This window comes from Opisthocomus hoazin, chromosome 16, assembly GCF_030867145.1.
Source record: "Opisthocomus hoazin isolate bOpiHoa1 chromosome 16, bOpiHoa1.hap1, whole genome shotgun sequence".
NCBI lineage: Eukaryota > Metazoa > Chordata > Aves > Opisthocomiformes > Opisthocomidae > Opisthocomus > Opisthocomus hoazin.
In genome coordinates, this window is record NC_134429.1 from 21,894,175 (window position 1) to 21,909,162 (window position 14,988).

Consider the following 14,988-nt stretch of genomic DNA (forward strand, 5'->3'; position numbering starts at 1 on the left):
TGATGGGAAGTTTTTCTGTTTTCTTCACAGTTCATGGCATTAAGTGGACATGCAGCAATGGAAACAGCAGTTCAGGGTTCTCGGTGGAACAGCTCGTGCAGCAGATCCTTGATAGTCACCAGACCAAACCGCAGCCTCGGACACACAACTGTCTCTGCACTGGTACCTTGGGTGAGTATTGTGGGAGGGCACAGAATGATCACAGCTTAACCCAGACTTGGAGTAGGATTTGTAGTACTGAAGTGCTGAAAATGCTGTATAGTGAAATGTTGAGACACAGTGAATTGAGCATAAAAGGAGGCAGCTGGAACTTCTGAAAAAAACGTCAACATTTTGCAACATTCAAGTTCTAATAGATGGTCTGTATATGCAACCTGCTCAAAAAGGCATATTCTATTCTACATGCTCGAAATTTGTTACCAAAGCCTCAAAATTTTATGTTCTTCCAACTTTACCCTCTGAACTCCTTGCCCTGCAGCCCACTTTGCTGAAGAAAATGAGCTCAGGTGGTTAACTACAAAGTATTACTGGGATAAGACAGGTTTTATTTAGAGATCATGAAAATACAGGAGATTTCTTCCCTGTTAAAAATGGTTTTGAGTGAGACTACAACAGCAAGAACCAGCATCCTTAGTATTACCATTTTATAGACAGAAGGGGAAGCTGGATGATTCACTTTTCCAACTCATCTGCTTTATAGCCACCCCTTCCTAGTACTTTGGTCAAGTAAAATATGTGACCTATTAATTAGGTTTTAGCAAAATTTTATAAAGAAAAGCTGTCAGTGCTTCAGAGGGTTTATTGTTTTCTTCTTTTTTGGACAGTTGCATTACACAATCAGGATTTAAGTAAAAATGGTGGCCTCTGAAATACCTGAGTTTGGATTAAAATTCAACCCTTAACGCTCAGCATTTGATCCAGGCTTGCAGATCTGAACATGAATCCTTTTATTCTTCCCTTTGATGTTTTGTCTTGTGCTAAGTCTGCTGCATGCTTTTTAAAATAACAGTATCGCTTTGTTTTATAACGGGTTGCACGTTGACACATACATTCCCAATTCCTTACTGTCATCCACAAAGGCGGCAGCGTGAAAGCCTCGCCCTTGTTCCTGTTCATCTCTATACCTAGGAGAATAGAGAGATTTAATATTGCATTTAGTCTCAAAGGCACTGTCCTGAACTACTTTAAGTGACCTGATTCAAATCTTGAGCACATAATAGAGAATTTCCTCTTCAAGGGCAAGGAACAAAAGATTTAGCAAATTGCAGTGGCTACATGGATGCTTTATGTTACCCAGAAGATGGCATTTATAATTGTAGCTATTAGCTAGGAGGAGGAGGTTTCTTTCCCCCTTTAGTCATTATACAGTACCATAATTAATGTTCTTACCTCATTCTAGGGAAAATGAATCAATTAAGGAAAGAAACATCAAAAATTCATGGACTATTCTTCTTTAGACAACAAAAGCAGTCCCTGCATCAGCGTTTGTGGCTAAGATGCCTTTGCAGACAGAATTGTTGTTTGCTTCATCCTACCTGATTTCCAGGCTCCCAGGAACTTGGGTGATGTTTGTCTTCTGTCAGGCCAGTAAAGGCGCCAGCTGGCTGAACTCCGTGGAGGGCTGTCTTCTGGTGACCTTTGCTTGAGCGTTCTTCAGCTGCTCCAATACTAATCATACGCTCTGTGTGCGACCTCTGAAAGTACAAAATGTTTATCTGTCAGCATATGAACAGCTTACAACAAGAGAAACACATCACCATCCTTACGGGAGGGAAACTTTCTTTGTGCTGGCTAATATACTACTTCTTTAATAATTTGATTGGCAGCTGTAATAGACACAATGATGACAAGAAGATAAGGGTTGCAATCTAGGCAGCAGGGTGACCCCAAGGACAGGAGTGTGATGCAGCATCTGTCACCTCCTGATCACCAGTCAGCATCCAGCCCACGAGAGCAGTTGTCAAACCACTCAACATCAACCAGCGTGGACAGCCGCGCCTCTGTGTCGCAAGGGGCTGAGGTCTCAGCAGGGCCTGCGAGGCAGAAACCCTCTGCCACAGCCGACAGCAACAGCCCTTGCTTTGCAGACTTTGCACCAAGATCAGGCACGTTTAAATAACTCCACAACTTATCACAGACGTGAAGTGCTGTCCTCCTAACACGTTGTCTGATGGGGCAGAGAGGAAGGGGGTAGGTGCTATGTGGGGTGGCAGGAAGGGTGCACACATGCCTGTTTTGAGGTTGCTGTCATTGCACGCAGTGGATCTATGCATTAGACAGAAAGGCAGCTGTAAATCTGGCATTGGCAAGAAATTAATTTTATTTCCAAGGTCTCGCTTGCTCTCTCATATTTGTGCTCGCTCTCTCTCACACACACTCAGTGTAAGCATGGCTCTCCTTTGCTACAGCCATAAGATATGCAGCTAGCATCGTCTTAATTTTGTATTTACTGAATGGCAAATGTTGTTGTTTTCTGGCACAGGGGCAGGAAGCAGTGTGCATCACAAGTGTAACAGTGCCAAACATCGCATCATATCACCAAAGGTTGAACCAAGGACAGGTGGGTACAGCGCTCATTCAGAGGTACAAAATAACGATGTCTCTGAAGGCAAGAATGAGCACAGTCATGGCAAGGCCTCCAGTCGAGAGAAGAGGAACGGCAAAGTGGCAAAACCGGTGTTACTCCACCAAAACAGCACTGAGGTTTCTTCCACCAACCAAGTGGAGGTCCCTGACACAACCCAGAATTCTCCCGTGTCTATCAGCAGTGGATTAAATAGCGACCCGGATATGGCAGATAGCCCAGCCGTCACTGGTGTGTCCAGTATGGCTGTAGCATCAGTTATGGGAAGCTTGTCACAAAGTGCCACCGTATTTATGTCAGAAGTCACCAGTGAAGCTGTGTATACCATGTCACCCACCTCCGGCCCAAATCAACACCTTCTGTCCTCAGATGCAGCTGCACAAGGACTGGTACTTGCTGTGAGTTCAGATGGACACAAATTTGCTTTTCCAACAACTGGCAGTTCAGAGAGTTTGTCGATGCTACCCAGCACTGTCTCCGAGGAACTTGTGCTCTCCACAACCTTAGATGGAAATAGAAAAATTCCAGAAACCACCATGAATTTTGATCCAGACTGTTTTCTTAACAATCCCAAGCAAGGGCAGACTTATGGCGGAGGAGGTATGAAAAGTGACAGCATCAGTACTAACATAAGGCAGTCACCCACAACGGAACGTAGCTTCAACTTCAATACAGCCCTCACAAAAGAAATTAAAACTGAGGACACGTCTTTTGAACAACAGATGTCCAAAGAAGCATTTTCTTCCACTTCTGCATCTAACACTCTCACCCTCACTACTGGTTCAGGTTTGCTTCCATCTGGAGGAGGTCTGAGCCCAAGTACCACCCTGGAGCAGATGGACTTCAGTGCCATTGACTCCAACAAGGACTATTCTTCCAGCTTCAATCAGACCGTCCAGAGCCCTCACGTTCATCAAACCCCTTCCCCCAGCTTCTTTCTGCAGGATGCCAGCAAACCGCTTCCCCTTGAGCAAAACACTCACAACAATTTGAGTGACACAAGTGGCTCATTTGTGAACACGTTAGGAATCCCCAGTGTGAAAACAGAGTCCTCGTCCCAAACCACTTCCAACTGTAACGGCACAGTGGAAACCAGAATAGAGTCCACCTCTTCTCTCCAGCTCATGCAGTTCCAAGCAAACTTCCAGGCTATGACTGCAGAAGCTGAAGTTCCCATGGAGACCTCCCAGCAGGCAGAAGGGAATGAAAATCTGCTTAAATCAGGGGATCTTCAAGCCTGCAGCACAGAACACTACTTGCAGCCTGAGGCCAATGGGGGTATCAGGAATGGGAACAATCTCCCGATTCTCCAAGGAAACATGGTACAAGGACTCTATCCTGTGGCCCATCCTAGCTTAAATAACTCCTCCAACATGGAGCTTAACTTGGACCACTTTGACATCTCCTTCAGCAATCAGTTTTCTGATCTAATTAATGATTTCATATCAGTAGAAGGTGGGAGCAATGCTCTCTATGGACACCAGCTTGTGTCAGGTGATAGTGCCGGACTGTCTCAGCCTGAAGACAGTAACAGAGCAACCTACAACCAGACTGAAATGTGCATTCCTTGCTGCAGTCCTCAGCAAGCCAACATGCAGCTCAGCAGCACAGAGAACGGAGCCAGCACGATGGCGTACATGCACGTGGCTGAGGTGGTCTCAGCCGCTGCAGCACAAGGCACTTTGGGGTTGCTACAGCAGAGTGGGCGCTTGTTCATGGTGACAGATTATTCACCAGAGTGGTCTTACCCTGAGGTAAGTCTAGGGCTTTTACTCATTAATGTTTACTGCCTTACTTTTCATTGCCTTGTTAATAAGGGCTCCCAAGAACTGTTTTGTTAAAGCTTTGACAAGGCTTTTAAAATATTTCTCATAGAAGTCGGAGCATCCAAGGCCATTTGCATGTCTGAGTGTACTTTTAATTAAGCACTTCATTACCCTGAGAGGGCCCATTCTTCACTTAGGAAGCATCTGAACAGAAATGTTTTGTTTCATTGAAAAGCAAAGTATTTCCCAGGTGATGGCTTCATGGTGCTACCTAGCCACATTAGAGCAATGGAGCTGGAAAACTGGAGCTGATCCTTAAATCTGGCTCCAGTGTTCATAGTGGAGTAATTCCTGACGTGCATTGCCTTTATGAGTTCAGCATTTACCTCCATCCAACACACTATCCAAAATCAGTTGCATGCACCACAAGTTAAAAATGTCAGTAGCTGACTTTTCTGATGTGAAGGAATGCTAGAGGAAAGAGGCTGTTTTGAGCCAGTGATGGAGAGGCAGGGGTTTTTTTGAACAAAAAAAAAATGGTCCTTTGTGTTTTTGTAAGGCCAGCCTTGGAGCACTGTTGCATTTGTTGCCTTATGGAGGTGTGTAATAACTGCTCAGGAAAAGATCTTTCTGTCCCTGTTGAGTAGCACGATCTGATTATCAGTCCTGTGATGGCACCTCCAGTAAGTGTGCATCTGACACCACTGGGTGGCAAGTTTGCTAGTGGGCATGGCAGCAGAAACATGCAGCAATAGGCGGGTGAGGTGGCTGAATGATCCTGTGACAGCTCCAGGACCACGGTGTTACAGGAGCAGGTGATGAGTTGGTATTCAGGGGCTCCAGGAGCTCACGTACTCTGCAGTATGGGACTTGGTGAGAAAACAGGGGTGTTCACTCTGCAGGTGGAAGGAAACTGGGGTTGCCAGCATGCAGGAATGGCCGATGGGCACTGACAAAAAGCCTCCTTCAGGGGTTTCTGCCCTCCATTTAGTTGCCCTCTCTCCAGACAAGTCCAGCGAGGTGGCGGTGCAGGCTCAGGCACGGTGGGCAGCTGAAGGCATCCTGCTGCCCATTACAGCCTCACCCAGCGCTTGTGCGGTCTGCAGCTGGCAGGGAAATCTGGGACTGTCCAGGGCAGGAGATGCCCAGGGGCTTCACCTCTGCCAGAGTCCTCTCTGAGAGACACAGTGGTCGCTGATCGTCTGCCACTTGCTGCCAGCTGGAGTTTGCCTTCTCGTGGTCTTGGTGGAGACCCAGGTCTGAATGCCAGTCTTCTGCTTCTCTGGAGTGTGATACAAGCCGAAGCACCAGCACTGCGGTGGCCACTGCTGGTGTTACCTAACTGGCTGTTTAACGTGGAACAACAAGCAGGGATGGTCTGTTAGCAACTGAAGAGTTAGGCTGCTTTTGCAAGATGCACTGTTATTTCACAGGTATTTGGCTATGTTGGGCTACAGACACTGCTTCTGCCGTCCCCGCTGGCCGGACAGTTGGTCTGACTCTTTTCTTGCTTGTCTAGAAGGTCCCAAAAATCAACAGAAAAAAACCCCTAAGAGCAAACTTCCAGCCTTTCTGGTGCAAATCTTTCTTTTTTGCTGCTACCATGGAAACGTACTTTTTTTGTTATCCATTGCTACACTAATGGACTGTTCGACTCCTGCTGGCAGAGCTTATTTCTGTTCTATACAGACCACAGGGACTAACCCATGCGAACAGATGCACCAGAACGGTTTGCAAAACCAGCACAGGCCCAGGACTGCTTCCCGGCTGCCTGGGTCCGCGCCCGGAGCGTCAGGTTTCGGGTGCCAGCAGCTCGGAGCGGTGCCCGGCCGCGGGGTCGGGGTCGGCGGGACCCCGCGCTGCTGGCCTGGCGCTTCGCTGGCCCGGCTGCCCGCCGCCGTCCCCGGGCGAGGCCCTGGCCGAGGCCGCCGGCCGCGCCGGATCCGCCTCCCGAGGGCGGGCGGGCCGCGCTCCCGCCGGCGGCCGCCCGGGGGCAGCACGGCCGCGGGGAAGAGGCGGGGAGGGCCGGGTCCGGGGCCCGCGCCGCAGCCGCCCGGTGGCCGCGCTGCTGGCGGAGGGTAAGCGGGCGGCGGCGGAGAGAGGGCCGCTGTCCCGGCCGCTTCGGGGCCTGGCGCGCTGGGGCGGCCATGCTCCCGGCCGGGCCCCTGCCGTCCCGGGTCTGGGCACGGGGTGCGGAGGCCGGAGGCTTCCCCCGCGCCGTTCTGCTGCTCGGCACAGGAGCCCGACAGCAGCGACGGGGGAAGGGTCTGGGGCGGGCTTGGCCCGGGGCGGCGGTGGAGGGGCCTGTCCGCAGGAGCGGCCCCGCTCCGGGTCCCCCCGCTGCACTGCTGCCGCCGTGTCTAACCCCAGCTCGCAGAGGAGCGCGACTGTCGGTTCTAGCTGAGATGTGCCGGATTCACGGCCCGGCTCCAGCTGTGACTTGGGAGGCGATGTGTCGCCGTCCGCGTCCCGTCGCTGTCGGCGGTCTGCCGTCCGTGTCGGCAGGGCAGCGATGGCGAGCGGGCAGCCTGCGCGCTGCGGCTGACCTCCGGCACTTCTCCATGGCCGGGAGACCAGCGTGGGGCCTGCGCAGGCAGCGGCGAGGGGGCGGCGGTGGGCAGGAGGTGGGGATGGAGCACCCAGAAGTTACCAGGACCTGCCTGGTGGGAGGGGTGCCCAGCTGGCAGCATGCAAGAGGTTTGCCGTTACAGGTCTGGGAGCTGGCAAGCGACCGAAAGGCAGGCAGGCGGCCTGCGGCGAGGGTCATGCCGGCAAAGCACAGGGCTTGAGTGTACGGGTAGGAGCGGGGAACAGAGTGAGTGAGGAAAGACAAAGATGCTCTACTGTGGAATGCTGTCTGCATTTGTCCCACAGTGGTCGGAGAGGGGGCTATCGGCACTGACTGGTGCCAAGGATCTGTGTTAGCCTGGCACTTCTGTTACCCTCATGATACTGTTTGCCATTCAGCTGTTTCAGTGCACCGTCCTCTCTGGGGATGGCTTCTTCTGTAATGCTTTTTTTTCCACCCTCTTTTTTTCACAGGGAGGAGTAAAAGTCCTAATTACTGGTCCATGGCAGGAAGCCAGCAATAATTACAGCTGTCTGTTTGATCAAATCTCAGTGCCTGCATCTTTAATTCAGCCAGGGGTACTGCGCTGCTACTGCCCGGGTAAGGAACGCCTCTGTCCTCGAGTTGGCTGTTTCAGAGCAGGTTTTGTTGTTAGCCTAATAGTGTCATGTGTATGTCTTGACTAAACTCATGCACGCATTGTGAGAGGTAGTGCATAAAGATAGAGAAGCTTTTCTTTCTTCTTTGACCTATTCAGTATGAGAATAGCAGTTTAGGACCTTGATGCATCAGAACAGATCATAACACACGCTATTTAGAAGCTCTGAATTAGCTTTAAAATAATTATTTGAAATAATTTAAAATAATTCTAAGCATTTCTTTAGTTTTGAAATAGCAGATTAAAGAGCAACTGTTAGTTAGGGGTGCACTCACTGCTCTGCTGACTCTTAATTTGCCTATATTCTGCACTTTTTCCTTGGTACTTACAGGATGAGAACACCTCCAGCCTCCCTGCAGAGATTTTCAGTAGTGCTGGCCCTCAGTATGTGACTTCAAGCGTATGCAGAATAGCTTAGCTTTGTTGTTATGCCCCAGCTTCCCACCGGAAATTCAATGAGGGTAGTTAATCTTTAGGAACACATGTGATTCTGCCTGCTGCCAAAACAACCCGTTAGATGACTCTTAAGCTTACAGCCTTCATGTTTGAAAATACAGATTGGCATTTTGGACTCTTTAGTTGTCTAGTCAGAAAAATATTGTCAAACGCCCCCTCTCCTCTCACTGCATCTGCTCTCAGCCTGCCGCTTAGCACGTGGGGAGATCAATAGGATCCTACTTCTCCATGCATTTCTGCTGGGAGGTCTCTGTCTTACACATGCTCTTTCCTTTTAGCTCATGACACTGGGCTCGTGACTTTGCAAGTTGCCTTCAACAATCAGATCATCTCCAATTCTGTGGTGTTTGAATATAAAGCCAGAGCTCTGCCAACCCTGCCTTCCTCCCAGCATGACTGGCTGTCCTTGGATGGTAAGAAGCATGCGATATATTTTAACAAAGCTCACTGAATGGTAGGACTGTGAATGAAAGGAGCAGTTCCTGGCGTGGGGGAGGGATGTAGAGGGGCAAGTTTGTGCTGTGGTGAAGGTCTGTTGCACGATTAATCAAAGACCTCGTGCTGAAATTTCTTATTAGTTCTTTTGATGTGAACAAAATGTGGCTGCGTTTGATGGGAAAGAGACAGAGGAGTGTTTTCTTTGTCTGAATAGAAAGCTGATTGTTTACCCATAACAGGGACTAGCCAGTCCCTAACAGGAGCGGAGCATCTATCCTGCAGTTGTCTTCCCTGAGAACTGTGAAACTTCAGCTTGTCCAGAAAAATGTATTATAAGCAGAAAGTGGGAAAATTGTGAGACAATTTAAAGGATGAGGGGACTTTACAGTCAGCCACTGCTATGAGGTCCGTATCCCACTTTGTTACCTAGAAGTTAGCAAATGGAGCAGATACAGATTCTGTCAAACAGAACACAAATGTTTAGTTTGTCTCCGCTTTCTGGCCTGTAGCTGCTGTTTTTAATGCCATGTACAAGAGGGACATTTCAAGGAAGTCGAGGCGGCACTGCTTCTGATGTTTGTTGACAGGAGTGGAGCGTCAGCAGATCACTGTGGTAATTGCAGGAGTAAGGAGAGATTTGTGACTTGGCTGTAGAAGCATACTGGCAAACAGAAATGGAAATAGCTCTTAAAGAGGAGGTACACAGTCTTATGTTCAACAAAAATTGCTTGACTTCTGAGCATTGGAAGACTCTGCAGGTGCTTTTCATCTGCTACTGAGGCTGCGCATTGCATGTGAAGTACAGCCGATACTGATGTGGTGGAAATAGATACTCAGCTGTTGGCGATCTCGCCAGTGTGGCATGCAGAGTGGATAGGTTTTAAAACCCCTTGTTTGACAATTTCCTCAGCACTAGTGAATTCAGAGGAGCTGCGGAAGGTGGCTGTGAGTAGTGTCTCTGGTGTTCCTGCAGTTTGGGAGCTCCTGGTTAGTGGGCAAGCTCTCAATTAGAGCTTGTTATGATGTAGTGATGGTGGAAGGGAGGGGGACTGCAGCAGTGAACAAACTAGGGCATTGCTAACAGGGAGGGGAAAAAAAAAAAGTAAAAGGACCGCTGCATTGCAGAGGCCCTTCAGGGAAAAAGACTGAGTAATTATACTAACTGTGACTTATCAGAAGCCTCTGCCTTGATGCACAGTGCTCCAAAAGGAGCAAACTACGCTCTTATTTAAAGGACCAGCAACATCTTACCATTTGTTCTTAGAGAACAAATGTTAGCTTAGCTGGCTAAGGTGTAACCTAATGCGAGTTGATTCTATCAATAGAATAAATACATAAATCCCTGTCTTTTCTGTTTACTTTAATTGTCCTGCTTCAAATCCTTGCCTTACTGCCTGTTATGTCATCTTGAGGGAAGGTTTTAAAGGATTATTTGTAGTCCCAAAATACTGACTAGAATGTTTAAATTATTTTTAACTAACTCAGTGGAACACTGAGTTCCTTTGCACTACATGTTAAAACACAGTTAATGATTCCAGCTGGTATGACCATTGCAAGAGACACAGGGTTAACAGTCCGCCATTCCCCAGGAATAGCGTAGTAAAAAGATAAGCAATTTCTATCTTACATAAGTTTAGATAAACAATTGTCTTCCACAAATATCTTTTAAATAAAGACAAAGACATTCTATATGTGAACTGTATATCTTCAGTTACAGTAAGACAAAAATTAATCCACCTTCTTTCTTCAGTGCTGCAGATACCTGAAAACCTTTAGCCTCTGTTTCTTTCTTAAGGAGGCAAGTCTTTAGCGGTCTGACCGTGCCCAGCTCACAGCATAGTGGCTTCAGTTTCTCTGCAAGCTCCTCTTCAGAATTTACTGTCCAGTTATAGGACTTGTGTAGTTGTTCTATGCCTTTGCAGTAATAGGCTGTGCTACACAGGTTGTAGCACAGCTCCAGACATAAAAGGGTAGTAGCTCAGTCCTGAAAGGATATAGTGTAAACAAAGCCAATAAAGAAAACAGATATATTCATAAAATTGCTGCTCTCGGGTTGGGATGGCTCCTAGTTAATGCTAAGATAGTAGGCATACTTGGCATCACAACTCTGCAGAAGTTTCAGATTTCAACAAAGATGGGTTAGCAAAGAAGCATCTCAAACCAAGCATGCAAAACCAGAGTTCCATGGTGACCAGCAGGAAAAAGGGAACACACCTTTTTGCATGCTGAGCAGCTCTCAGTGCAGAAGCAGTGGGAATTGTGTTTCCCATAGAAAAACATTTCATTAAATAATTTTCCAGTTTATAGTAATTGCTACTCTTGGAAGTAGTGAGCTTGGGGAACAGGTAAAATCCCACCTTTTTGAGCACAGAGCAAGTATTGGCCATTGGGATGAGGGAGCAGCACTGCGAATGACTGGAAACTGTTGTGAGACGATATCCCTCCATACGTCCTGTTTATGGGACTGTATCGAGCCAAGTGAAGGGATGTGCAGAGGAGGCCTTTTACAGGGCAGCACATTGAGTGGCCATCCTCTGAAGGGCTTCTTCCATTTTCAGTGGCTATGTTGTGCTATAAAGGATAGTGCACCCTTTTCTGAACTATACACAGCCAGCCTTGTTTTGTTCTAAGTCTTTCTTATTTTACCCCACAGATGAGTTAGATCTTTTACAAATGGACAGTGGACACCAGCTGCTGATGCTATTGCATTTTTTCCTAGTTAATCAGAATTAACTTTTCTTTGAAAGGAAAGCCGTTTTTCTTCTCATAAAGGAAGCACTTCCATGTTATCCTGCTTTCTTCTGATAAACTTGGCAGCCCCTTCTTTTTTCTCTATAAAACTGGCAGTTTTCGGAAGCCGTTGTGTGCTTCTATAGCCATTTGACCTCACTTTTCAGTCACTGTCTGTAGAGAGGTTCTCTTTAGTAAGAAAACCAAAAAGCAAATGAGACCCCTTCTGAACTGAAGGACAGAGATCTTCTAGTGACACGCGTAACAAATTAGAAAGGCTTTTTAGTATGGATTGCCAATGGAAAGCATGTATGTTTGCCCTCCTCTGAAGCCTTTGCTGCTTTGAAAAAGTGTCTGTAGAGATGACATTTTTGGCATGGGACATGATCAGAAATTCCAAGGAGACTGGTACGAGAGCTCCTTGGCATTACACTTATGCATCTGCAGGAAAGAGGTTGGGGAGGAGCAAGTGCTGCCATAGGGAGCCCAAACAGAGCTTAAAAATGTAGACAGGCAGCATGTGAACTGAGGAGTCAAGTGTGTGTGATGGACAAGGGTGTGACGGGCACTGAACTTAAATGGTGCTGACGCAAGAGAGCGTAATAGGCAGCCTCTCAGCTCCTGTTGGATTCTCAGTTGAAAATTTGCCTGTCTTTCCCAGCTGGAAAACGTAAAAAAGAGTGGGGGGGTTTGGTGGCTCACTCCTGTTAGTGTGACGTGGCCATCCATGTGGCACCCAGACTGTCGTTTGGGCACACAGGAGGTGGATGGGATCACATGCATTGAAGTTATCTGTGGGAGTGCAGCGTGTGCGTGTGGTGTTTCACAGTTCGGCAGTGTGTGATTTCTGTAGTGCAAGGGTAAGCATGCAGGATGGTGGATGTTCATCACCAAAGCCCATGGAGGATGGCTGTTTGCTGGGACTGGATGCCCTTTCTCGCATGCAGATGTGATGAGATGCAGACAACACAGCCTTGTAGCAGAGACATGTTTGAAATCAGTGAGGTCCTTGTAAAGGTTGTTTTGCAGCCGTAAGAAACTTTTGGTAGAAAAAAGTCTGTGTCCATAAGCAGTAGCACTGTTCATCACTCCTCTTTCCATATGGGTGGAGGTGACTGCATGTTTAACTTTACATCTTGGATTTTACCACAAAAGATGATCTGTTTGGGTTCTCTTTGGGAAGAGGGGTGACCGGTTTGTACTATGTTATGGGGCTGTGGTGCAGCCTGTTGGGACGTGGGTGTTGGCACGGGACACGGATACCTTGTTCCGTGCTAGGAACTACACTGTAAACTTCAAAGATTCCTGTTCATCCTCCTCTCTTCTTTACCAACTCCGAGTCTGTCTGGAGGCTTTGTCTGCCTTGTTTGTATCCCTGGTGAGATTCGTTTGGCTTTTTTCCCATTCACGCGTGATGGTCACGGGTAGGCTGCTCTGCTGGTTATTTTGGGAAGCCTGTCTTGTGTCGCTTTGCATTTCCCAGACTGTGCTGTTCCACTTGGGCTACGCAGTGGTTGAACTGGGGCGAGCAGCGTTCCATTGTCTGTTCCGATGTCGTGCTGTGAGCCAGCTTGCCTCGCTGGCCGGAGGTCTGTGGCCGGGCCGCTGGCTGGCGTGCCCCGCTGCTGGTGTCGGTCTGCGCCGGCCCGCCGTGCCGTTCCGCTGCGCCTCGAGGGACTGCACAGACGCGCTGGAGCTGTGTGTCGGGTGTGCCCGCTGTGCATCGGCCTTACTGGAGCAGTAAGAGTGCGATTGTTTACTATGAGAGCTGCGCGAAGAGCCTGGCTGCGGGACGGTGACGCGGCTGTTCGCGTCCCGTCCTGAGCCGCTCTCGCGTGCTGGCGGCCGGCTACCGGGGCCGCTCGGGAGAGCGGCGAGGGGGCCAAGCGCTGGGGGGGTGGGGGGCGCTGTGCCTGCCGGCCGCCCCGGACACACCCCGGGCGCGAGGCGCGCCGCGGCGCGCTGTAAAAACGCCAGCGGCCGCCAATGGGGCCCGGTGACGTCACCGCCCGGGGCGGGGCCCGGCGGGGGGCGGGGCCGGGCTGCCCGGCCGCGCCGGCGCAGACGATGGAAGGCGGCGGCCGCAGCCGCACCGGGCCGGCGCAGGGCGCGCAGCGCCGCGGGGGGGGCCGTCGGGCGGGGCTGGTGTCCCGCTGTGGCGGCGGCAGGACCCGGCGCCCCGCTCCCCGCCGAGGGGTCTGGGCGCCGCCTCCGGTGGCGTCGGGCGCGGCCATGGGCGCTTGGGCGCGCTCGAGGTAACCGGACGCCCCGCCCCACCGGCAGCCACGGAGCCGTCCGGAGCGGCGCGGGCGCGGCAGCCGTGTGCCCGCGGCGGGGGCGGCGCGGCCCGTCCCCGCGCAGAGCCGCGCCCGCCTCCCCGATGCCGGCCCGCGCTGCCCGGCGGCCCCGCAGCCAGCTGCTGGGCGGAGCCCCGCGGCCCCGGCGGGCGGGCGGCTGCGTGCCGCGCCGTGCCCCGGCCGCTGGGCGCCGCGCCCAGGAGGCTTCCGGCGCCGGGCATGCCGGCCGGCGCTAGGCGGGGCGGTGCGGCGGGCAGCGCTGAGGCTCCGGGTAGCGCCACACCGGGACGGGGGGGCTCCGGCCGGCCGCGGGGATGCGAGAGGCAGCGGCCGGGTGCGGGGCGGAGGCTGCGCTGTCCGTCCCCGCGGCAAGGTCTGCGCCAGGCGCGGGCCGGAGCCGCGTCTGACGCCGTGGTAGACTCCCGGGTCAGTCCTGGGGTGCCAGGCATTGTCGGGTTTTTCACCGCGAAGCAGGCAGCGGCACCGCAGAGGGGTCCGGGACCCCCGCCCTTTGCAGGTGGATGTGCAGACGTGACAAAGTATTATTTCCGGTAAGTATTACGGGATGGTGCGTCGTGCAGTGTCCATCTGGGTTTAAATCTGCATGCTTCTGTGTTGTTCATCACTCTGCGGTACTTCGGAGGCAGATGCACGCCTGTTTAAGTTCGCCGTTCCCCCCCCTTCCTGTGCCCCCAGCTGTGGGAGGTGGTCGCGTTTCCATCTGCTTGCCCTCCTCTGTTAGTCCCCAGCCCTTCCAGGGCGATGTTACGATGCAGGCGCAGAGTCCTGACAGCACTGTTACAGGAGCATCGCGCATGCAGAGGGGCGGACAGCGTCCTAGCACCTCTAGATCACCGTCTTGTGTTCTGAGTTGGTGCGGTGTAGGGTGAGGTCGGTAGCCCAGACCTTCCCTGGGGAGTTTGAGGATGCCTGAAGCGCACGCCTGCTCCGTGCCAGGTTATTGCAAAACTTCTTTGCGGAGCACTTCATCGAAAAGAGTAGGACTAGGAAGGGGAAATCGGAAGACAGTGTAGGCCGCTGCCAGTTTAGAGATGGAGTAAACATGACAGATGTCTTGACTTTTTGAAAGCGTCCAGTGAAGGAGATCTCAGTCTCTCTTGCTGACCTATTCCAGTGTTTCACAGTTTTGTAGCTTGCAGCAGTTCCTACTTACCTAATTTTGCAGCAAATCAAGGCTATTGTGTTACCATTCTGCTCATTACTCTGGCGATTTCTGAGTGAATATTTTGATTCTTAAGTTTGCAATTTTTGAGAGAAAATTTGGGTCAGGATTTTTACTGTACCTACAGTACCGTAGCACAGGTACTGTATACCTGTGCCCCATCAGTTGCTTTTCTCCTGTTTATAGCTCCTTTAGTGTGTAACCCTTGGAGGAGGGAGTCTCCATGAACAGTGGGTAGCACTGTGCAGGTGAGCAGCAATGCAGCATGTCCTTCTAGGCTGTTGCTCTTTACAAACATCGAAAAGCA

General features: G+C 50.7%; 1 protein-coding gene across 9 annotated transcripts in view; it reads left to right on the forward strand.

Moving 5' to 3' along the window:
• The window catches only part of CAMTA1 (calmodulin binding transcription activator 1), a 310,966-nt gene that overhangs the window by 258,675 nt on the left and 37,303 nt on the right, over positions 1-14,988 (forward strand). For 7 of the 9 annotated variants that reach the window (XM_075437588.1, XM_075437589.1, XM_075437593.1 and 4 more), the window contains 4 exons: positions 31-171; positions 2,483-4,338; positions 7,393-7,519; positions 8,312-8,446. In XM_075437588.1, coding sequence (XP_075293703.1) covers positions 31-171; positions 2,483-4,338; positions 7,393-7,519; positions 8,312-8,446 — 2,259 coding nt within the window. Of the gene's footprint in view, positions 1-30; positions 172-2,482; positions 4,339-6,410; positions 6,429-7,392; positions 7,520-8,311; positions 8,447-13,958; positions 14,050-14,988 lie in introns of those variants that run through there. The other 2 variants (XM_075437597.1, XM_075437596.1) reach the window with 2 other exon arrangements.